The sequence below is a fragment of the Dermacentor silvarum genome, chromosome 3, assembly GCF_013339745.2.
Source record: "Dermacentor silvarum isolate Dsil-2018 chromosome 3, BIME_Dsil_1.4, whole genome shotgun sequence".
Classification (NCBI taxonomy): Eukaryota; Metazoa; Arthropoda; class Arachnida; order Ixodida; family Ixodidae; genus Dermacentor; species Dermacentor silvarum.
The window spans coordinates 93,908,950-93,934,307 of NC_051156.1; the positions used below are offsets into that span (position 1 = coordinate 93,908,950).

The following is a 25,358-nucleotide window of genomic DNA, read 5'->3' on the forward strand; positions in this document are numbered from 1 at the left end:
AATATTAGCGCTCAAAAACCACTCAAAAGGGTTCTGACGTGGGTAGCAAGTGAAGGAAACACTAAAGGATGATGCTAGAAGTCAGTCATGAGCATGACTCACCAAAAATGACAATGACTCGGCAAAAAAAGATTAGCACTCAAGAACCACTGCAATGGGTTCGGATGTGGTACTAAGTGAAGGAAAAGGCTGAAGGTCAATGGTTGACATCATAGTTATGAGCATGGCTAAGGCTTTTGCCTTTAGTTCTCCTAGGCGTTGCTAAAGGGACTCTTGAGGACTCATGACCTGAATGTCATGACATGCGTGTCATGTAGGTCATGAAAAAGCCGCCTACGTCTTGGTGCTCTCATGGTCGTTTTGTTAATTTGAAACACTGCTTTGCATAACATCGATTCCCACAGGGCGTGGGATTTGCCGGCTTTTTTTGTGATAGGTCTCCAAATCTGTAAAATTTGTAAGGCGCAAAAATGATCTTTTGCACCTTTAGTTTATTACAATTTTGTTTTCAGGAAGTCTGTGCTATGTCTCGCAAAGCAAACGTTGATTATTTCTGTCTGCAGAGATCTGACCCCCTCCCCTCATAAAAAATAATACAGAGTCCTCCACTACAGCATGCCTCATTATCATATTGTGGCTCTAGCACGTAATACCCCAGAATTAAATTTTTTAAAGTGATGGCAGCCTTATGAGAATAATTGTTTCGGTCATAGTCAGATCTGTTCATGTTTTTGTGTGTGCACGTGACACCATGCTTGTACATTGAAATAGTAAGCGAATGTTTACTGCAATTCAAGTGACCAATAAAACTACAGACCTGACTTCGTGTTGTCTAATAAATTGCTATTGCTATCAATGCTATTTATTCCTTGCGGGTGAAACTGCGGCTTTTTGTACATTGATATTGACCTTCGCATTAACATATTTTTACTACGAAATTGACCTGTTTTTATTTCAGTACGTACTTGGTGCCGCAGCTAAACGTCGCCTCCCTTCCCTCCCCCCCCCCCCCCCCCCGCGCGGCCTTTCGCGCGTTGGAAGAAGGCGCGTTTGCTCTACATATATGGTGATTGTAAAGGAGGAAAGAGATGCCTACTTCTGCAGCCCTTAAGGGAGCACGGCGCAGAACGCGCGTTTGTTCTCCGCCGTGGGTTCACTCCTCGTGAGTAAAAGGACGCGAATGACGCGCGCCCTTTCACTCGCACATGCAGCGTTTGGCGCGCGGCGACGATTTCATCTCCATTGACGTCATACAGAACCTCACGACAACGGCGATGCCGACGGCAGAAATCTGCTTTGGAGGGTCCATATAATTGCTATCGCAATAAAATGGTAGGCCTAACGCTAAGAGACAGGCAGAGAGCGGTGTGGATCAGAGAACAAACGGGGATAACCAATATTCTAGTTGACATTAAGTGGAAGAAATGGAGCTGGGCAGGCCATGTAATGCGTAGGATGGATAACCGGTGGATCATTAGGGTTACAGAATGGATACTAAGAAAAGGGAAGCGCAGTCTAGGTCGGCAGAAAACCAGATGGGATGATGAAGTTATGCAATTTGCAGGTGCAAGTTGGAATACGCTAGCGCAAGACAGGGGTAATTGGAGAGCGCAGGGAGAGGCCTTCACTTCGTCCTGCAGTGGACATAAAATATAGGCTGATGATGATCATGATGATAGCCCCTCCCCCCGTAGATTTTTTTTCTGCATCACCTGGTAGCCACCCCTCATTAAGCTAAATTAACAAAATAAAGTTGTTTCCTCCTCCTTTGCTTCTTCCATGGTGACGTTGCAGTGTCTGCCATTGGGACCTAGGTGTCTTAGAGTGCTGAAAATCTACAGCTCAGCTGTGTGTCCTTCTATGGCTCGCAGGAGTGCTGGACCAGGTCATAGACCACTACAAGCTAATGAACTCCCAAGGAGGGCTGCTGCAGACGGTGTTTGTGATAACGTACATGCTAACAGCACCTGTGTTTGGCTACCTGGGTGATCGCCACAGCCGTCGAGCCATCATGGCTGCTGGCGTCTTCTTCTGGAGTGCCACCACTCTTCTCGGTTCCATACCACCAAAGGTACGATACCTCAGCAATGGCTGAATTAGATTTAGCTGGAGGATCAAGTGGAGAGGTTAGAAGCGTGTGCTTTCTTTTATCATGTTTCTCTTATATATGGGTTAAGGCACTCAGATTGATGAAAATTAGGCGGAAAAAGAAACTCATGGACGGGGAGACAATGAAAAAGAAACAAATTGTGGAGAATGTAATGTCTCACTTAAGTGCAAAGTTATAAAATTAAGTATATTTCAGACACATGGCACACTGTTGGTGCTACAAGGCTTGGTAACGTGAGCCAGAAATTCCGTGCAGCACATTATACCCTCCTTGAAATGTCTGTAGAAGGCCATGGTCCAATAATAGTCCCTGAATAGACTGCTTGATTCCCCATTGTTCTAAACATTGCGTGCCCAGTCACACCTCTGCTTGGCATAGACCAGACAAGTTTACAACAGATGTAAGATTACCACAAGGACGTGGTAATCCGTAGTACCACAAGCAGATGGTGATGATCCAGCATGCCCTGTTTTGTATAGGAAGTGGTTGTTGAAGGCCACACCTTGCCAAAGTCAATCATACGAAGTCTCTGCGTCTCTAGGTAAGTCAACAGAAACTTAATTTTAGCTTGCGATCCAACACCTACAGAATGCACCTTTTTACTGCATCGTGATGCTCAGGTGTACTACCCTCCTCTGTTGTCATGATGCGTCATTTATTTATCTACGTGTACTAGGGTTCAAGCTCAAGGAATTGTTTATGGAGCTGTCCACTCACCATTTTTGCTGTGCGTGCTCTGGCATTAAAGCACCATATGCATGTAGATGTGCTACTGGAGCTTTTCGCAAGTTGTAAAGGTTTACTGCAAGACCTTGTGTAGATTTCAACCACTGCCCAGTATACCCAGGCACAAATGATGTTCTGCTGTACTGTGTTGCCAAGCAATTGAGTAGTGGGCTTTTGGTGACACGAACATTCATGCAACACACATGCATTGCCCCCTGCTGCTGGGGGCACTGCAGTCACCGGCTGTATTTGAGATGGTTGCAGATTGTTTGACTGGGCATGTGCAGAAGTTTGTGCTGTTTGCTCTGCTGCGTGGCCTGGTGGGCATTGGTGAGGCTAGCTACTCCACTGTGGCCCCAACAGTCATAGGGGACCTCTTCTCAGGACCACGCCGAAGCAAAATGCTGGCAGTTTTCTACTTCGCCATCCCCGTCGGCAGGTGAGTGTTTCTTGCTTACTCTTCACTTTGGCGGGGCTAGACTAGGTCACTTTGATGGGCTAGGCCATTGTTCCCGAAACTGTGGTTTTCTAACACCCCCACGGGTTCTCGGGAAATCCCGGGAGGAATTACTTGGGTACTGCTGTACTGTAGAGAGGTGCACAGAGTACATAATAGCAGTCCTTGAAACATCCAAATGCCATTTTGAAGGCTTTCAAAGCACGAGACAAACCCCAGCATGGGCAGCTAGCACTTCCTCGTCATTTGAGCTATGACCAATGCTGCCATTACTAGTTGAACATGTGTGTTCTCAATGTATTTTGTTCTGAATATATGAACACAATGCTATCTTAGACCTTGAGACTGCTTTTCCAGGACCTTCGAAGCCCTTTGAAACCCTTGAAGTTTTTGAATGAGTGCATTAAACCTTGGGTGCTGCTCTGACATTCATCATCTTTTTGACAACACGAGTGAGACATCCGGTGAGGATCATTGCAGCCTACCCATGTGAAGCTGCATTCTTAACATTCTTGGAACTAAATCCAGATCAAATTGAAAGCAAGAATCAGAATCAAAATTGATCTGGGTGCCTATTACAGTTTTTGGCTGGGTCTGACATAATTAATCTATTTTCAAAATGCAACAGCACATTTATTGTTGATTGTAAATTATGGGTGATGTACAGAAGTCATACCAAAAATAATGAGCAACATTATTTTTTCATAAATTGTTAGAATATATTGTGGAAAGCAACAGTAAAATGTTTCATGCTGGGTGCATTTGCTGATCCTTTTATGTACAGCTCTTTCCTGCATTGCCACTTTATTATTATTCTGAAAGTTAAAAAAAAATGTGCTGTGGTAGCACCCCATCCAACCCATTTAGAAGAGTAGAAGTTCGGGCCACTTGGGGATGCATATTTGACTATGGGGAAGTGCGATAGGCAGGACAAAGGAAAGCGAGACAGATGGGACATGTCCCTCTCTCAAACACTGTTGCCTTGAACACTTCTAAGGTCTCTTAGTTTTGTACTGTAGCGTTATCTTTTTTTACAAGTGCAAACAAATTAAAATATAAACACGTCACATAAGGCCTGTTGACTGGCTTTTTACTTAGTTTTTTTTTCTTAATATATATATATATATATCTTTTTTTCAATTTTTGATATTTACTTCTTGTAAATGAAATTTTTGGGTAAAGAACTATATTGAATTTCACCTTGAACTCTTTCTTTGCATTTTGGGAGCATTCAAATATAGCACATTTAGCGAGCATTGTTTGCTCCAGGTTAAATAAAGCCTTGTAGGTATGTTTAAAATACACTCATAATGGCTCTGCAGTGCAAAGATTGACATCATATACCGTGTTTCTGTTGTGCCTCTTTCAGCTCGAAAAGTATGACAGGTCTTGCGAGACTTTTGAGACAGATTATTTTGTGGAAAGAGAAGGGAGAAATTTATCTAAGAAATGGCAGAGAGGTCGGCCTGGCGTTGACCACTCTACTTTAGCTCCTCTGCGGTGGTATTTATGTATTTATTTTAATACTGCTGCTTCCATTGAGAGCAGAGCAGGTAGGCATACAATAAAATAAAAGCCGAAAAGATGTGTCACAGAGAGGTAACACACAGTCAAATCGAGTCCACTGGACAAAAAGCAGGCAAAAAAAAATACTTTCAATGGTTCTTAATGGAGAAATGTTGCAACAAACAAACGTTGGTTACATAAATAAAGACAGCACACTTTTGTGTGAGAATATTTTGGTGCTATTACATTGCACTTACTATAAAGGCAGGTGGACTTAAAATGATATGGAAAAGCAAAGCATGTGTCACAAAGCAGGCTAACATAAATCAGATCACATCCAATTAGCAAATCATAAAAAGAAAAAGATACTTGAAATGCTTAGTTAGCAATGGTCAAGCGTTACAACTGATAAACGTTGGATACATAATTAAAGGACAGCACATTGTTAGGTGAATCCATTTTAGTGCTGCACAATTGCATTTACAAGGGCAGGAGGCAGTGTTTTCATGCCGTAATATACACTTCAACTTGACGTGACACAAATCAGCAAAAAGGCAAAAATGAAACAATAAAGATCGAATGAGAAGAACTGGTATAAAAAGAAGAATAGGGGATAGCAGTGTCACGGGAACGCAATGAATACTACAAAGGGATGCACTGATTCGGCACTGCCATGGCTGCAAACTGAACACCGCAGGTTCACATTGCACAAACTATAAAAGTAAAAATAAATAAATAAATGAATAAATTAGTAATTAAGAGAAATTTAAACAATAAAAACTGAGAAATGTATTGCTCAGTATGAATAAATAGATGAAGCATTGACACGGGAATGCTACGAACAGTGGTTCAGTGCGGCCATGACGTATGCATACAACAGTTCTAGTCTCCTATTTCAGCTTCCATTATGACTGTTGTAGAATAAGAGATGGATACTATTTAACTTATGGAAAAAGGACAGACGTCCGTTCGTTTTGAACGCATTAAGAAGACTGATTTATTCTGACTAGAAGGTAGGGAAAAGAGAGAGAGTAGAGAGAAAGGGAAAAATCACAATTTCATTGTGCCAAACAGGCTTTCTTGCACACCGCATGTGCAAGCAACCCGCTCCAAACCTGAAGGGCACCACCGCACTGCCTGTCGCTGTTCGTAGAACGCACTCGCCAGCAATTTGCACGCAGTTTATGTGTGTCAAGTGTCCGGCGCTTCTGCCTAAGCGACCTCAGCAGTGTCGTTTTAGGTGGGGGACTCCTCCTCGCCACATCGTTGGCGGCCCCCCGCGCGGGGATGCTTTGGCTTCAAAATGGAGGATATACAACAATGACAGTGAAGGCTGAAAATGAGTCAATATTTATGATGAATGGGTGAAGCTGTTTCCGCTACAGATTGCGAGTGGAAAGAATGAATGTTTAGAAGCCTCAAATGTTGAAAGAATACTCCGTTAATGTCTGCTGATGCTCACTGCATGATGTATGAGATTCAGAAAGCGTGATATATTTAGACGTATCTATTTTATGGTTATTATGTAGCAGCTGAAATAAGACCTTTAGGTGAGCTTCTTTCGCTATCTCAGATAGCGTCCTTAGACCGGAAGCAGCTGGGAGGCCTATGGGAGTGAATCAGTGCAGCTGAGCTTGTTGTGTTTAAATTTGATGGATTTTCTTTGTACTCCTTCTAGTTTTGTTGTGTTAGTTAAAGTATGAGGGAACGAAATCACATTTCTTACAAATGTTTTGTAGGTTAGTACCTTGATAGGCATAGTTGCTAGCCTTAGACTTCTTTGAAGAAAAAAAGCTTACGTATTACTGCCACAAAAATGTTGCTAATATGCAAATCCCATTTAAGGGAAGATATGTATCTTCAAACACAAATTGTTTAAATATTTATTGGTCGAGCTATGGTGCTGGAAACTTGTACATATATGTAACTTGATGGGCGTATTTCAAATTTGAGGTGCTTTTTGGTTTATCTCCTCTGGTTCTAATTTTATGCAAGTGTCCTTTAAATATTGTCTGCAAAGATTTGTATAATATCTTATGCTTAGATTTTGCTAAATAGGGTATCAGTGGCTTCTGTATCATTTGAGGAATGCGGTAAGACCAACCTTATTGCTCTGCCTTACCTAGAGCATGAGTTGCGAGGTTTTTAAGTTGAAACTCGAAAGAGTGTTTTTCTCGTGCTTAACATTGAAGTCTCGCAGCTCGTGTTCTAGGTATGGCAAAGCAATAAGGTTGGCCTTGCGGCATTCCTTAAATGATACAGAAGCCATTGTTGGCCCCATTAAGCAAAATCTAAACACAAGATATTATGCAAATCTTTGCAGAAAATATTTAAAGGACACTTGCATAAAATTAGAACCAGAGGAGATAAACAAAAAGGCACCTCATATTTGAAATAAGCACACGTCATTACATATCAGTACATCTTTTCAGCACCATCTTGACGAACAATATTTTTTTCTAGAACCCACTTCCCCCATTAAGATCTGCTTGCTGTTAGGTATTTGTGTGTATTAGGTATTTGGTATCTAGGTATTTCTGCTCATATACTTTAGTTGAGGCTGTACCGTTAATTGCTTGTGCAAATTGTGAATGTTGTTATTTCCTGGTCACACTAATTTCTACGGATTTTTTCACATTAACTGAAGTTTGCGACTTCTCGCACCACTAAAGCGATGTATTCAAGGACAGGTGGTTGTCAAAGCTATTAATTTCCCGGTAAATGATGCAGTCACGATGATGCAATGATAAAGGAAAGGCTAGAGAAAGAAGGCTATGACTGGTGATGATGTGGACAGAAAGGTGTGAATGAATGGTCTTTCCGATGGACTTTCACAGCCACAAGTCAAGCACCGTGCCCTGTGGGAATGCAAGTATAATGCAGAAATTGCTCTGCATCTGAATTTGCAGTCTGTCTGAGGTCCGCGTACGGCTCATATAAATGTGCATGTATAAACGGATGCATCCTCGCGAGTTCATTGATGACACCATGCAGAGAGAAGTGGTGCCACACAAATATAGAGCCATGCAATTTGTTCTGAAGCCCCTACTGCACTGTCACAGGATAAGAAACTGTTGAAAAGTGAATTGAAGGGGGGAATATCGGGACTAGGAAATGTGCAGATGCATGCAGTTGTACTAGTCTGAGTGTGAAGGGCCCGTTGCACACTTTGCTGCTCTCACATTTGCTCTTCACATTGATACAGAAATAATACCACAACTATGCGAAAGATGTGTGCCTTCTCTGTTGCATCCGGCTGACTGTGTTTTCCGTGCAGTGGTCTCGGCTACATTGTTGGTGCATCTGTGGCAGAGGCGCTGCATGGATGGTACTGGGCCCTCAGGGTAAGCAACTCTGGATGTCTAGATGTTATTCTGGGCTCTTTTCTGAAAGTGAAAGTGCTGCATGCCTTCTACATTCTTGCTGCTTAAAAAATTGGAGGTGATTTCTCTCGACTTGACTGATATCGATGTTGTGGCATATCACAGCTCTCTTTACAGCGGGCAGCAGCTGAATGCATTCTAGGAACAGAGCAGAGGAATCCAAAATATTTGGCGCTACATCTGGTGTGATATGTAAACTTTACCCTAAATTTTTGGTATCGCCCATAAGACGAATGCAGAAGAGACTAACGCTTTGAATGTTAATTTTCGAAATTGGCAGCATGCAGTAAATAAAGCATGACTTGAAGGAACAGTTCAATGTATTATTAAAATGGGCTGTGATCACGTAAAAATACAAAGAGTATGCCACTCTAGAAACTGATTTAACTGCTTTTTCTGACAGGCACTGAAGTTAGCTCTCGTGATGTGATGGCCTGTGTCATGCAACCGGACAACCAGAACTGAAAAGGACAACTGGAACTAACTAGTTGCACAGGAAATGTTTGTTTTGACTCCACTGTCGTAGTCATGCAGAGCAGCTTCCATTTACTTTTATTCTCATTTCTTTCGTTCAGTAACAGTGTTGATAAAGAAACACGTGTGGTGAGACCAACTCTTGTGATTGAAGGTCTCTTGTGCATCAATTTTTGTTTCCCTGATATCAAGCTGGTCTGTCTGGGAACCTTCAAATAACTTTGCAGTTTGTGTATGATGTGTACAGAATGCATGAAAGGACAGGGCTTTTCCTACATGGACTATCCTACATGCTGATGAACATCAGCAATAACGCAAAAAGCAGCCAGTGTTGCTTAAATTCTGTCACCTCTTCATTATATTTATGAGTACCCTTCAGGCTCGAAGGCATTACAGAGGAGAGCGGTAGAATTGAGAAATACAGTAATAAGGAAACATTTCTGGTTATATAATGTTAGCTAATAATTCACAAAAACAAAAAGTCAGAAGCGATTGATCCAAGAGGTAATTCCTCCGAAAGCTATTGGACGAATGAGTGCAGGCATGCTATTGTATGACATATGTTAATACCAACTATATAGCAATGATCAATGCAAGAAAACATCTAAGAGGGTGAGGAAATTAGGTCAAGGCTATATAATAAAATATAATAATAATAATAGGATATAATAGATATTGTAAAATAAAAAATGCCTGCATTGTTTGCAGCAGAATGCAAATGAGGGCAATTCAGGGCCACTTTTCATGGATGTGGCACTAGCTGTGAGGTTATTGTTAATAAATGTTGAGGTGTTGCTCTGATCATCAAGTTTAATTGTAGTAACAAGTTTACAGGAAAATGCATCTCATTCTGAAAATCTGTATACGAGTTTAATTCTAACAAGAGTTTTGTAGAGCAGTAACTTGAGAGAAGAAGGAGCAGAAGAGAAGTTACGACGAAATGCCTTAGCATGCGGTTAGCATTGTTAACTGTACTGGTAATGTGTAAATGTCCAGCTGAAATCTGAGGTTATGTGAATGTCAAGGTGGTGGTAAGAAGAAGCAAATTTCAGAACTGTCTTAATGAGAGGTTAACAAGGAGAGGCAGTGGCAGTTCACATTAAGCACAGAATTTTGTACTTGTTAGAGTTCCCTTCCATGGGATATATTTTGCACAATTTAGATACAGCACCTGGATCACTTTGTAAGAAAGCAGTGTCGTTACCTTGTTTCTGCTTCATCACGTCTTTGATCACCACAGTGTTGTGCAGTGAGGGACGTAGCATGTTGTGTGTCTTTACCTTCTGGCACATTGGGAGGTGCTTTCATTAGCAGACAGAAAGCAGGTAGGATCAGCATCAAGTGTGGCAGAGAGAGCAGTTGGTTCTCAAATAAATCTCTACAGTCAAACCTTGTTTTAATGAAGTCACACCTGACACAGAAATAGCTTTGTGATATCTGATATTCATTATAAGCATATATATGTTACACTGTAATAGCTGTGGGACGACTTTTATTTACTTCATTATATCTGTGCTCGTTATATCGAGGTTAGACTGCTGCGTGAGGGCGGGCATGGGCAGTGTACAAGAACCTTGTAAGTCATACATGTGGATTGTTGACGGCAGCAGCCTGGGAGGGGCACAGCCATCCATTTGGTATCGCAATAAAAGTACCACAAAAAAGCCATGTTAGCATGAGCCTGTCTACATAAGTACTCTGCCATATTTCTGATATTGCTTGAGTGTGTTCTCGCTGATGTTTCGAGCACTTGCCACTCGTAAATATTTCTTTCATCATTGACATCGCCTTATGGCGATCTGTTGATCAGTCCATTTTCTCTCCTGTTTATTATGGGCATAAACTGGCATATTCTGTTGATTTCTGCCTGTGTGCATTTGTCAGGTATTCTTGAGACTCGAGAAGTGCTATGCCGAATATGTGGCCTTGAGGCTGCATAATCTAATGCAGATTTGCATGTGATGCCTCCCTCATACCCTCCATACTCGTTACAGGTGACTCCCGTACTTGGTGCGGTGGCAGTGCTGCTGGTGTTGTTTGTCTTGCGCGAGCCTCTGCGAGGTGCCAGTGAAGGGGCCACCACCATGGGTCCTTCTACGCTCAAGGACGACCTGTTTTCCCTGATTGCCAAGTGAGCTCGCCTTTGTTGTTTGTGCTTTCATTTGTCGCCAAATGACAAGCATCACTTTTCTGGCACAGCCCATGCACCGAAGTTAGTTGAAAAAAGAAGGCTAATAAAAACGCAGACCATAAGTTTTGGATGCTGAGGAAAAAAAAAAGAGTGCACATAAGTGCAAAGCAAAAGACGGCTAGTACGCAACACAATCCCTTTGGCATAGAACTAGGTAACAAGGTATCAAAGTAATCGAGTTTCTTGGCTATTTATTGTTTTTTATACCAGTGGCCGCGTGCATTGGCGTAGCCAGGGGGGGTGTGGGATGTCGAACCCCCACTCTTCCCCCCCAATTTTCTAATGAATCCCCCCTTCCCCCCCTTTTCCGCGGATCAGAAAGTTTCGGGAGGCAGGCTGAGAAAGAGCGACATCGGTGAGAGGAATAGCTTGAAAGTGAAAGCAAGTCGAGGGCTAGTGGGGGTGGTCTGAAGGAAAGGAGCGGTTGTCATGGGGTTGATCCTGTCTCCCATGTACACGCTCAGAATATCTTTCCTGTCGCAATGACAACAAATAGGCAAATGGCGCGGCTTACTACACGTCTGCTTCGCTCGTGCCTGACTGTGGAAAAAGCAGCTACATTTGTGCTTGTTGGAAGAAAGATAATTTTGCTGGCCGCACTGGCGATGGCTGACACCTGAACATTGGTCAGCAAGGGGTATGGTGCAATGAAGAGGTAACAGAATTGGGAAAGCACAGAGTGGGGAGCAAAAAAGTACAGAGGGCCTATTTACAATAATTACAGTACTCGAATTTACTCGAACATTTACCCTCCCATGCAGGGAACACGCTGGCTAGTGGGCAATTAGGAGGGCTCATTTCAAGATTCCAGAAATTTTTGGGGCCTTAAATTTATTCACAGCTGGTGTTGAGGCGTTCTTGAAGTGAACACACAAGATCATCTGCGTCTCTGCTTCCCGCAGGCGTGTGTGCCCATGACAGGCACATCACAATTACGGTAGCAGAGAGAGAGAGAGAAATGCTTTATTGAAGGGACAATCAACAAGCATGGAAAACGCTGTCTGAAGCAACTGCACATTCTTCTTTGTTGAAAGACTGATGACTTGTCGTTCTCTGGGGAACGACCAGCCCTTGCTTTGTGCTTGTCACCGGTTGCGCACACAAGTGCACCACTGATGAGGTCCTTCGTGGATAAGAGATACACAGCCTGACCTTGCTGCTTGCAAGCCTATTTGAGACGTGAACAGAGAGGCGACGAAAAAAAAAATTCATCTGTAGAACCCCCCCTCTCCTGAACCCAATCCAAGTTAGCATTCTGTAGTTTTTCTTTGCATTGACAGCCAAGTTCAGTGTATCTGTACTTTTCATAAGCAGCAAATCCTGTGCGGTCAAAGCCAGATCAGCTAGACAAAGCCAGATATAGTGACCAAGTGATGCCAATGTTTTGTTGCTTTGCTAGTTGGTTCTCACTGCAGCCAACATGGCTTGATTTTCAAGCCCCAGGCTTTAAAAACGCATCGAGGAAAGTAAGTTTTAGCCATTTGGCTTTAACATGATCAGTATCTCTGGCCAAATCTGGGCACTATAGTAACCATCATGCCCGAAGGTGACCGACATTACTACAAGGGGAAAGTCAACCATGAAAAACCGCTCCTTGAAGTTTGGCCTATGACATTCACAAAATACACTTGAATTGACCTTGAATTTTGAGTCGAATGTTCTATGCGAACTCTGCCATTCCCAATCACAGCCGCTCGTACATCTGGTCCACGCTGGGCTTCACGTGTGTCACGTTTGCCACGGGTGCCCTGGCCTGGTGGGCACCCAGCTACATGACGCACGCCCTCCAGCTGCACAATCCAGATGGCAAGGCTGATGAAGGAAGGTGCGTGTACATTTTTTTTTTTTTTTGTCTCCTTGTCTGAGACAAAAGCCTGCTCTAAAAAAAAAATTCCATCCAGATAACTGCCTTTGTTTTCAATATTCAGGGCCTCTTGGAGGGATAGGGGAGGGTGCGGTTTTGAGTGGTGTTTTTAGCTGTAACTGAGCTGATTAGTTGGTTGAAACTAACTGCAATTGCCACGCAGATGTCTGGAAAAACACATGTGTGCTAATTCTCATGACAAATGTAAGCTGCATTCTGTTTGTCATTCTCTTTTGGCAATGGTAAAGAAAACCCACTCTCCAGTCACTCTCTTCCATAAATACGGCAAGCAGCTATGAGCCCTCAGCTTCTTGATTGATGTAGAGACTCCTACGTGGCCTTGCAATGAACACCGAAGTACTCTCGGAAAATTCTGACAACCCAATCGCTACCTATTAAATTCCTTGAGGGCACTGGTGGTCTCATAAAGTGCAGTTTTCTTTGGCTACTAGTTGTGCTACTGCATGAAAACAGTGCAGATGCTGCATTGTGTTCGTCTAAAGCAGATGCCATTCGTATGCATTGCCGTGGGGCATGTAACAGTGCTTGCACCCATGGAATAAAATAGAATTTTGAATATTGGTGTGCCTTTGATTGTTAAATCATTCTTGGTTCACTGCACACCATTCCAATTATCGCAGTGCAGGCACATGTTGGTGCACTTGTCGTGCACGCCTACAAATTCGCCATTGCAATCGATACTTCGCCTTTCAGGTGAAACTGCAACTATTTTTTATTCATCGCAACTTCAGTGCATTGGGAGCAAATCTTTGTTTTTCCACATGAGAGAAAGTTGTATTTGGAGTATCAAACGCTCTGGATGGCGCAAATGAACACCTCTAGGTGGACTTTTCTGGCAGTGCGTCGTTTGAGGAAAGTTAAGGTGAATGAGCAGGCAGCATGACTTCGATAATGAAATATACCTTATTTACGCGTTTCTAACGTGCCCTCGATGGTAACGCGCACCCGTTTTCCGTGACGAAAAAAAAAAGTCAGTTACAGTACCGCGCACTTCATGCTTTCATACAGGAATACAACTTTCTCTCATTTGGAAAAACAAAGATTTGCTCCCAATGCACTGAAGTTGCGATGAATAAAAAATAGTTGCAGTTTCACCTGAAAGGCGAAGTATCGATTGCAATGGCGAATTTGTAGACAGCTATACGAAGTAAGGATAGTAGTTTTATCAGCCATATAAACTTGCAGACATTCGCTTACTAACTAAATTAACAAGCATAGTGCCATGCGCGCACCAGCAAACATGTACACTATCTCACTCGATGACCGCGGAAGCTCGCTGTCAAAATGCTGGAGTGAGGAAGCGCGGCAGCAGCAGCAAGCAAATTGACCTTCGTGCTGCCTCTCGCTTCAACGCAAACCATAAGCGGCGCAGATCGCTTTCAAGATAAAGCCAAGGCGATCATATCACTGAAGAGGATCGTCACAGATAGATCTGTCCTGTGGAGATGGGTTTGCACAAGGCTTACCCTACGAGCGACGGTCAGGAAAGGGCACGACGCTCCTCCACTCCGCAACGCACAAAGGCGCTACGGCAGGGTTCGTCGACTCTCCGACACGGCGCAGAGAAGGCTCCGGAGTCAGATCGCCAACCAACACGGGTTTATTCACCCAAGATACGGCTCAGTGCTACAGTCACGGCGCTTACGGGCCAAGGCTCGCCGCAAGACCGATCGAGTACGCGCGCCCGCTGCGCTAGGGCTAACCGGGTAGCGGTCCGCCAAGCGCGATAACGAGGAGTCGCGAGAACAAAGGTCTCATGTAACCACCTCGTTGCGAGCCTGTGAGCCTCTCTCACGGCGAGGAAGCGCTCAGCGGGCGAGAGCTCGGGTGGAGAGGGTGGCCGGGGGCCGCCGCGCGGGAGGCCAATCAGGGCGCGGCCCGGTGACGTGTTCTCGCGGGGCGAGTCCAATCCCGGGGGGGAGAAGCACGGTTTGCGCGGGAAAGTAGGTCCGGCGCGCTCGCCATGTCCGCCATGTTGCCGTTACAGCGGCGGTTCCCGGGGATCGAGCTAAGCGCCACGCGCGAGCTGGGGGACGAGGCGCGGGAAGGCATCTCGATCCCCACATTCCCCCCTCCTAAAGACCGAGGCCAGCCTCCAAAGTGTCTGACCGAGGCCAAGTGGCAAGGTTGACTCAGCCAAAGAGGGCTAAGCCAACGGGGCAAAGTCCAAGAGGGTGTCGTCGTCTTCCTCAGGACCAGGACAGGGAGAAGGGGCCACAGCAGTCCAAAAAGGTGAAGACGTCGCTTCTCTTGACACAAAGCCAGGGGTTTGCCTTGGCCACCAAAGTTCCGCACAATGGAAGGACCCCCTGCCAGGTGGAAGAGTCAGCAGCCCAGGCAGGACGGGGCAGGGCAGCACCATGGTTCAGCCAGCAACACTCGAGGTCCGCCGGACTGGAGCAGCCAGGAACGCGCGAGGCGTGGCTGCCATTTTGGCGCAGCAGCCACCACAGAAGTCACTGGGCTCCCCGGATTGCGCAGGAACAGCAGGCCGGGATAACCGACAGCCAGGTCAGCAGCGGCAGCCGGAGTGACCCTCCTCGGCCAGAGGTCAGCGCCTGATTGGGGACCAGCCACAATTAGCGGCAGCCTAGGCAGCAGGAGGCAAGGCTGGCACGGGTTCGTGGCCCCCAGAGGCAGGAGTCAGTCATGGCGGAAGGGCCAGGAGCAGCAGGCCTTGAGGTCAGCAACAGGCTGGCATGGTAAGACCAGGGACAGCCGGCTTCGTGGTCAGCGAGACTGGTGGCACAGTGGAGCCAGGCGCAGGGAGCAGACTGGACGACGCAAGGTGAAGGACAGGAACGCCCCACGGCATAGCCGGCGTGCCAAGGAAGTTTCCCGCCTGGCTGCCAGCCCAAAAAGGGGCGTTTGCCAGGCTGAGGCTTGGACAACACATAAGAGGGTATATTAGGCCACATGGGCCTGTCACCGCTTCGATGTGTGCCCTTGCACTGTAGCTACATTTCTCCATTCACCGGCATGGTAGGGAATGAAGTCCAGCTACCTGCTAGTGGGAGAAAGCTGACTAGGCGCGTCCGAAGGCGGGTGAGCACGAGAGGGTATATTAGGCCAAAAGGGCCTGTCACCACTTCAACGTGCGCCTTCGCACCATAGCTGTGTCTCTCCGTTCATCGGCGTGGTAGGTAATAAAGTCCGGCTACCAGCTGGTGGGAGAAAACCTGCCTAGGTGCGTTTCCGTAGGTTGTACCGGTGGCGTGGCCTGGGGCCAGCCGTATCACGGTTTGCCTGCGGTTCGTTGACCGCCTCCCCCTCTCCCCAGTCGTTGCTACGGGCAACGAAAGGTTTGAGGTCCGAGACGTGAACTGGACCGCCGACTGGTCTCCCTTGGGAGTCAGCCAGCTTGTATACCAGAGGGGACATTTTGGTCTCCACTCGGTACGGGCCCAACCATTTGGCCGACAGGGAGGCAGAGATGCCTTTGGCGGCGTCACTCAAGACATGGTTGCGTCTGAGGACGAGATCGCCGACACCATAGTGCACGTCCCTATGTGACCGGTCGTATTGGACCTTTTGTCCAGCTCGCGCTTTTGCTAGGTTGGAACGGGCCAGGTCAAGGGCCGCGTCCATCCGTGAGCGCAGTTCCGCCGCGTAGCCGGAAAGGCCGGCTTTCGTGGCGCACACCCTGCTGCCGGGCCACAGAACATGGTCCATTGGATTTGGCAGCTCTCTCCCGAAGTTAAGGAAAGCGGGTGTGTACCCGGTCGAACGGTTCACCGTGGACCGCAAGGAGAAGCCTATCTCGTTAAGACGGACATCCCAATCCCTATGTTGCTGGGCAAAGGCCGCGAGCAAGGGCTTGAGGTTACGGTTAATCCGCTCTGTTGGGTTGGCCTGTGGGTGATACGTGGTTGTCTTGCGGTGCTTAATGCCAAAGGCGGCACACGCATCCACGAACACCTTGGCCGTGAAGTAGGACGCGTTGTCCGTTATCAGCTCCGCCGGAAAGCCAAAGCGGTTAAAGACCTCGGTCAACTTGTCCCAGATTGCGCGTGCCGTTAACTTCCGAAGAGGAAAAAGTTCAACCCATTTCGTGAAGTGATCTGTGACAGCCAGGAGAAAAACGTAGCCTCGCCGGCTTCTGGGAAAAGGTCCTATTATGTCACAGGCCGCGACTTGCCAGGGTAGCTGGCTGTCGATTGGCTGCATGAGCCCGGGGGATTTGCCCGCGCGAGGCTTCACACATTGGCACACGCAGCATGAGCGGGCGTAGTGAAGAGTGTCACGCTTCATGCCTGGCCAGGTAGCGGAGCGGCACAACTTTTGGAAAGTCTTAAGGCCACTCGCATGTCCGGCCACCCGCGAGTCGAGGAAATAGCTCAGGGTGGCTTTCCTTAGACTGCGGGGTATCACCACCTTGAAAGACTCCTGGGGAGCCTCCTCAGATGGGATATAGCGCAGGAGAGCTTTATTGGCGTCAAGCAGATACGTATCCAACGTGCCCGCAGCAATACTAGCTGTCCGGGTACGCCCGGTGGCTTTGCCGCCCCACTCCTCTTGGGAGCTCGGCTCTTGGAGCCTGTCAACGATTTCTATTTACAAAACGGGTCGTTCTGCTTAAGCAGATACGGATCCCATGTGCCCGCAACAATGCAAGCTGCGTGGCACTCGGCGCCAACAGCAATACCAGCTGTCCGGGTGCTCCCGGCGGCTTTGCCGGGGCCCGCTCCTCTTGGGAGCTCGGCTCTTTGAGCCCGTCAACAATTGCTATTTACAAAATGGATCGCTCTGCTGAGCCTTTAGCAGCTCTTGCCTGCTGAAGACAATATCCGATGAGGTAACGGGATCCACCAGGTAAACGTCCTCTCCCAGGGCTGGCAATCCGAGGATCGCTTCGCCGTCGGAGGTCGCGCCTTTCGAGCCATTGGAGACACAGGCTCCGGCTTCTACTTGGTGCGAATGCTCACGGGAGTGGCGGACCAAAGGATCAAACGCCGAAACGGGGGCTCGCGACAAGGCGTCCGCCACCACGTTTGAACTCCCTTTCCGGTAGCGCAGAACAAGCTAGCGCAGAACAAGTACCACAAGGTAACAAGGTGAACAACGCCCAGCGCGCGAGGCGGCCCGATGGCTCGCACAAGCGCTTAAGCCGGATTGTACGTCTCCACGGCAAACGGCACGTACGCTAACGCCAAACTTCCGGAGAGCAAAAAGGACCAACGGACAGGTGGTCCGCTCAATGCACAACCGACCCAATGGGACCAGTTAACGGCAATGAGCAGAGCTGGGTTGCCGCTTCGACAGGCGCATGAGGCCTCACACGACCGGCAGACGGATCGACGGCAGAGCGGGGTGGCTCACGTACGTCGAAAATGTCGCACGGCTGTGCATGAGGCAAGCGGTAGTCGGAACGCGCGGCGACTTTGTCTGCTGAGCGGGGGGGCTCGCGCTCGACATTGCTTCCCAGCTGCGCTCGGGACAAGGAGAGGCCAGCGAGCAATTTGCACCAACAGCGAGGCAGGGAGGCTCAGCTGCGGCGCACGGGACACCGAACTGCGCTCGGGACAAAGGCAGGCCAAGGCCAGCAAGTGAGCTCGCACCTACGGCGTAGCGGGAAGGCCGCACCGCGGCGTATTCGTCCGAGAAAATGCGCTTGGGACAATGGTGGGCCAGCGAGCGTATGCGTGCGAGCATCTAAGCAGGGTGGCTCCGATGCGGCACATGGCGCAGTGAACGACGCTCGGGACAAAGGGAGGCCGGCGAGCGTATTCGTGCGAGCATCTAAGCAGGGTGGCTCCGATGCGGCACATGGCGCGGCGAGCGTATTCGTGCGAGCATCTAAGCAGGGTGGCTCCGATGCGGCACGTTGGGCACAACTGAGCTCGGGACAAAGGCCAGCGAGCGGAGACAGCACGCCGGAGGGGCTAGTAGGCACCTGCTCCCCACGCGTCTCAAAGAGTTGATAAAACCCTGTAACTGGCGTGGCTATATAGGACTAGCGTACACATCCGAGCTGTCGACATCACCTAGGGCGCTCCAAGGAAGGGATCGCTCCCGGTGGCCGAAAGCAGAGGGTCGCGAAGGCGAACCTACCTCATGCTATCGGTGTCGTTCGCTCCGAAGGACGATAAGTCCGCAGCCAGGGGGTGAGGCAGGAACGAGGGCCGTGAAGGGGCCTGCTCTGATGCCATGCCGAAACCACGTTGGGCGCCAGTTATGTGGAGATGGGTTTGCACAAGGCTTACCCTACGAGCGACGGTCAGGAAAGGGCACGACGCTCCTCCACTCCGCAACACACAAAGGCGCTACGGCAGGGTTCGTCGACTCTCCGACACGGCGCAGAGAAGGCTCCGGAGTCAGATCGCCAACCAACACGGGTTTATTCACCCAAGATACGGCTCAGTGCTACAGTCACGGCGCTTACGGGCCAAGGCTCGCCGCAAGACCGATCGAGTACGCGCGCCCGCTGCGCTAGGGCTAACCGGGTAGCGGTCCGCCAAGCGCGATAACGAGGAGTCGCGAGAACAAAGGTCTCATGTAACCACCTCGTTGCGAGCCTGTGAGCCTCTCTCGCGGCGAGGAAGCGCTCAGCGGGCGAGAGCTCGGGTGGAGAGGGTGGCCGGGGGCCGCCGTGTGGGAGGCCAATCAGGGCGCGTCCCGGTGACGTGTTCTCGCGGGGCGAGTCCAATCCCGGGGGGGAGAAGCACGGTTTGCGCGGGAAAGTAGGTCCGGCGCGCTCGCCATGTCCGCCATGTTGCCGTTACAGCGGCGGTTCCCGGGGATCGAGAAAAGCGCCACGCGCGAGCTGGGGGACGAGGCGCGGGAAGGCATCTCGATCCCCACAGTCCCTGTCACAGATCGCTTTCAAGATAGGGCCAACGCGATCGTATCGCTGAAGTGGATCGTGACAGAATATGGCCTGCTTCGTTCCACTGAAACCCTTCCATGTTGCTTTGCTGGCGAAAATCATCTCCTTCTGTTTACACGAGTCCTGCGCGTAAGTTTCGGGCACTCCGAACGCCCGTTATGCGGCCCAATTTCGTCCTTTTCCGCACACATGATCAGTTTCCTTTTAAATGCGGCATCATGATGTACTCGGCACTTCATGCTGATAGAGCAAACGCAGAAAGTGGGAAGACTGATGGTAGACTAATGCCTAAGCACACGTACTACAACACATGGAGGAAGCTATGGCAGCTAGGCTCAAGGCATGTATGAGGGGGCCATTTTGAAATGCCGATGGCTATATAGTAACACAGACTTAGGGTCGTACTCGATTCTAACGCGCGTGTAATTTTTCGACCTGTTTTATCGGAAGAAAAGTGCGTGTTATATTCGAGTAAATATGGTATTATCAAAGTACGGAAGTTTTCGTGGCACATATCATATGCGGATAAATCTTTTGTTTCACTTTTTGCGCCCCTAAAATTACCCCTTGTATTAAATTCGAGTCTGTATTGGGGTTTTTATGATATGCATACCGTTTTTTCATATGCGGGTATTTATGGCAGTTGACCACTTTGCCATCGTGCTTTCTTGTGTGGCAACAACTCATGAGGCGGTCGATGCTTGTGCATGATTGCTGAGCAGTCTCAAGCATGCTTGTGCCGTCTGCGCTTGTCTCGTGCAGGGTGAACCGCATCTTTGGCATCATCACCACTTTGGCGGGCATAGTGGGTGTGACCACGGGCAGCGCCCTGTCCTCACACTTCCGCAAGTGGTCGGTGCGGGCCGACGCCATCATCTGCGGCTCGGGCATGCTCATCAGCGTGCCCTTGCTGTTCGTCGGTGCCATCATCGCACATCGCATGCCAAACGTCACCTGGGTAAGCCACCTGCATCCACCGTCCTTGACCAGTGTGGCGCTGTGTCTGCAACTGTACACATCAAGACAACGCCTCATTATCACGAGCACAAACTAAAATAATGACATGCAAGGCAAGTTCTGTACACCTTAGGACACAGCCGCTTAGACCAGGAAACATGTGCTGGAGTTTATCAGGAAACATGTACTGTTGACAACGTACCCAAGCAGAGCAATGTTAGCCGTCTTTTAACGGACAGCAAAGTCGAGATGCAAAAGCTCTTTTCGATTCTTCTGAAGGCCATCCCTGCAGTGAGACACAAGATACAAAAACTCAGGCCTGTGAAAAGGAAGCATAAAGAATTCTTTTCAGTTTGTGGATTTTTATTCTGTGTTGCTTCTTTGTTTTCTTTTATAAAGTCGACTGGTGTGCTGTGAAATATCTGATCTGACTACATTGGTAGTTATTAAGGTCACAACATAGTGTTAACTGAGGTATGTTGAATTACATTGTGCTGTGGCACAGTTTTGCCCCCAGAGGTGAGCATGCGATCAGTTTAGAGAACCTTCGTGTCTTGCAAGGACCACACCACCAGTGGTTTCCCAGAGTTTATCAATCCCAATGAAATTTGTACTGTATGCTCCTCTGGGCATTTTGGATGTGTGTGATGCATGTTGGAAAATGCACGGTACAATTTGCCATCCAATTCGGTGCACTACTATAGCTGTGCCAACAACTGCATTCACCAAGCTTCCAACAGGTGCCATCAGGCTAGCTGGAGCTGCCATTTTTCATATGCAATGCCCATTGGTTCGCATGCAGAATCATGCCACCTGCATAAGAACTGTGCAGCTTTCTCCTCAAGTTAACTTTAAATTTGGTGTATGTGTGTTTCCAATGCATGCCTTTGGATTTCTGATTCTTCTTACTGGCTGACCTGTGCTTACCTTAAAATGTCAGAAAGCTCAGTGAGTTCGTACGGATTCATGGTTTGAAAAGTTGACTGTAGATAACATGGACGCAAGGGAAACAAAAAAAGACAGCGCACAGCTTGCTTCTTACCAATGTCACGATGCAGTGACTTGGAACATGTTGATGACAGTGAGGTTGCTGTGCAGCAAAGTAGCTTCACTGAAAATGTGGTGAAGCATGTCCCTCCTCATTTTGCCGTCTTTGTTGCTAAGTTGGGATAGGGAAGCCACCGTTTTGCGGCAGGCTGTACAGATCATTAGAAAGGCAGGAATCGTCCTGCACTAGGAAGCTAGCTAGTGAGCACCCATTCTTAAATTTGTGGTGAAGTGCACCGGAGTGTTGCTTAACATTTTTTCAGAAACCCTTCCTTTGGCACGCATGTCAAAAGTGGTGGCAGTCTCAAGATACCTACTTCGTAAAGATGCCCTGAGCACTACCTGTATTCTAATCTGCATTTGAAATAAATATGCCTTAAAATATTCAAGTATAGTAAACAATAAAGTAGAGGCAACATTAAAGGTAACTGATAATAATATTATTGATGATTATCACGCAAATACAGTCAAATCTCGATAATTCAAACTCGAAGGGGCCCGAAAATTTGTTCGAATTAAAAAGACTTATTTTTGACATATTCGTGCACCATAGCACGATGTATGAACGGTGTGAGTTGTGAAATATCGCGGCGCGCAAGCACATAGCGAGCGAGGGCCACGAAACTGCCCACGTCGGCCAATGCCCGCTTCCCGATAACGGCAGAAAATGAAACTTCAGGGAGTGGGCGGCGCCGGCACGGTGACGGGCGCGCGCGTAGACCATCGAAGGTGAGGGAGGAGGGCGGCAGGGAAGCACATTTGGCCTTGGCAACCCTATCGCTTCGGTGGCTCCCCTCGCCATCCCTCTCAACTCCCTCATAGCTCCCTCACCTTCGACTGTCTCCATGCGCGCCCACCGCCGTGCCGGCGCCGCCGCTACCACTGGTCCGACGCCAGCTTAGCCCGCGCCCTGAAGTTTAGTTTTCTCCTGTTGAAGCGAGTGTTGGCATGCGTGGGCAGTTTCGTTGCCCGGACTGGGCCTCTGCCATTGCTTCCCTCTGCGCTGTAGCCGCAGCGTTGGCAGAGACGTCTGCACGTACACATGTGTTCCGGCGCGACGCAGAAACAGTGACCTTGCGATTTGAGAAAGTTAAATTTCCGCCGAGTTTTTTTTTTCTTTTTCTCTGTTTTTTTTTTTCTTTGCACCGCGTTGAGGGGTCTCTCCTAAGCTTTTGCTCTATGGTGGTGCCGGAGCAATGCCGGTCGGAGGTGCCGCCACGTGATTCGGCACACTTCTGAGAGCATTGTTGGTGCACGGTATATTCGAATTAACCGTCACAAATGCTTTCGCGTTCGAATTACCGGGTGTTTTCACCCATTGGAATACACATAACTTTGACGGGACCACAGGATCAGTTCGAATAAACCGGAAGTTCGAATTAAATGTGTGTTCGAATTAACGAGATTCGACTGTAAATGGTGCCTTCTACCAACGCTACAAATCTTGGCTAGTGAAGGAATTTATATTTTGCCTCAACAACCCTTATTTACTGCTATAACGATTGGAGACAGTCATAGCTGAAACACTTGGTATACTGTAAAGTGTGACAAAGGCTTGCTATGCTTGCTGGTGAGGGTGCTGCTTTCGAGTAGTGCATCTTCTTTTACATGCATGCATTGCATCACCACCACCACGTCCTGATGACTGCATACCACTTCGTGCAGGTGCTGTTCTTCTTTGGCATGACAGCTATCTGCCTCAACTGGTCTATAATTGCCGACATTCTTCTGGTGAGTGGTGGCTGATGGCAGATTTTGGTGAAGCATCTCGTGCCTCAACAATTCTCCTCGAGTGGGCACACAGAAATTTCCCGCCAAAAATACCCTGCTGAAGAAGCTGCTGACCCAGGCCAAATTCGAGGAGCGTGAATGTACACCTGCTGAAGCCGCAAAAATGTCAATGATTGTCTCGGGCTGCAGGCTCTGTTTGCATCGTTGTCTCGTGCTGCAACGATTCGCATAACGCTTTGAATTGTGTTTGCAATGCTACGCAAAGATTGGCTTATGAGACATTATTCTGAAGAGCAGCAAGGCTTTGATAGAAAAAGGGTAAATACTCGAAGGATGGCTCACTTGTCATTTCGCTTGAAAGCGCTAATTGTTTGGAGCAATCATTACTGATTCTTCCCCTGCTTAATGTGCTGCGCATTTTAATCTTTGTGCACTGCTTCTTTTTATATTTGCAGGTGTTAATCTGGTGTAAGTAAACCAGCAGTTCAGTCTGCCACTTGTTGGTTAAGCGTGCTGCATGTCGTACAAGTTGAAACATCTGCAATTAACGTCATTATTATGAAGCTGACTTCGTTAATCTGACATCTGCTGTGTTGTGCAACATATTTTTCTAAGATTCGCAACGTCATGGCAAGGTTTATTTTTTCTCTTTTAATGGCTCATCTGCTATATATGCTGCCTTGTAGTTATTAGAGAGATTAAAGTTAATGATCACGAAACGAAGATGAGAGTACCAGCATGGCATTGCTATTGATTTTTGTTGCATTTGTGGCTCCATCTGCTTGCACTGGAGAGTGCTGTTTTCTTTTCTGCTTCTGTCTAACATTTTTAACAGCAGCTTATTCATGCCTCAAGAAGTGAGTCACTGTTAGTTACATTTAGCTTCAACATTTAGCTTCACTTAAACACATTGACTGTGATTTGTGAGAGGTAGTCTATGGTCTCAAGTGGCCGAGCTATGTGTGTCTGTTTGACCTAAACGCCTTGTTGAGCCGCCACATGAGACAGCGTTTTTGTGGTCTGGTCCTTCTGCAGTACATCCTTGTGCCTTCGCGGAGGGCCACTGGAGCTGCCTTCCAGATCCTGACGTCTCATCTGCTGGGTGATGCCAGCAGCCCATATATTGTTGGCGTGGTGAGTGAATAACCTTTCATCCAAGAGGGTCACTTGCATTCTGGTACTACCGTATTTACTTGACTGTAACGTGACCGCGATTGTAACACGAGGGTCAGCTTTCCAGTCACGCAAGATAAAAAAAGATAAATCCGCAAATGTAGCGTGAGATGAACGGAAAAAAAAAATTGTACCTTTATTCAAGAAGTCGCAAATTGGAAACTATTTTTTTTCACCCATCGTCGTCTGAGGAGGAGGCAGAGATTTCCCTGGGCGGTATTCTCGGGCGATCGGTTGTGGAGTTTGTTTCACTTTCGCGAAATTTCGCATGACTCAGCACCGAACGGGTCCACAACAAGCGTTTCTGGCGCTGTGCCAAGCTCACTATCTTCGCACATGCCTAGAGTGCTGTGAACCATAAACTTCGAGGGGTTCAGTGCCGGGATGAATAAGAAAACAAACAGAATAAGAGCCACTGGCTGGGTCGCATAGGCTGTGTTCAATTCAAGACAGCACTGTGGTGATAGTGCAGATGAACATTGTGTATCCATATAATTGCCATCGCATAATAGTTTCCTTCTGGATGGCACGTTGATTTGCCATCTGTCAAGGATTCTTAAATGGGTAGAGTCACGGCGAGCTCATGCAATGCTCCCTACTCCCCCCTCCTCATCCATCTGCCCTACGTGCAAATGTGTGCAGCCGGGCGGTCACCGCACTAGTCAGTGTGACACTTCTGCACCCGCCGCCGTGTCTAGTGACATGTTGCTCGAAGCTACAGAAAGAGACCGATGGGTGTCTAATGGCATCGGTAACGAGAGGCCACAGTATGCAAAGATAGCAGCGATATGTGAACAGCTTTGTTGTCATACTGTACATTTGCTTTCATTTGCGAGGTGGTTTGTCGGCTCTCAGAGAGTCGCACGACTGCTTCGAATAGATCTGCATTGGT

The 25,358-nt window shown here is 47.7% G+C and overlaps 1 protein-coding gene across 2 annotated transcripts in view; it reads left to right on the top strand.

Annotated features, from left to right (window-relative positions):
- Window positions 1-25,358, top strand: part of LOC119445588 (protein spinster homolog 3-like) — an 81,857-nt gene that overhangs the window by 28,442 nt on the left and 28,057 nt on the right. For both annotated transcript variants that reach the window (XM_037709858.2, XM_037709857.2), the window contains exons 2-9: window positions 1,872-2,071; window positions 3,124-3,275; window positions 8,077-8,143; window positions 10,651-10,787; window positions 12,538-12,672; window positions 20,321-20,516; window positions 23,228-23,293; window positions 24,329-24,427. In XM_037709858.2, coding sequence (XP_037565786.1) covers window positions 1,872-2,071; window positions 3,124-3,275; window positions 8,077-8,143; window positions 10,651-10,787; window positions 12,538-12,672; window positions 20,321-20,516; window positions 23,228-23,293; window positions 24,329-24,427 — 1,052 coding nt within the window. The remainder of the gene's footprint in view (window positions 1-1,871; window positions 2,072-3,123; window positions 3,276-8,076; window positions 8,144-10,650; window positions 10,788-12,537; window positions 12,673-20,320; window positions 20,517-23,227; window positions 23,294-24,328; window positions 24,428-25,358) is intronic.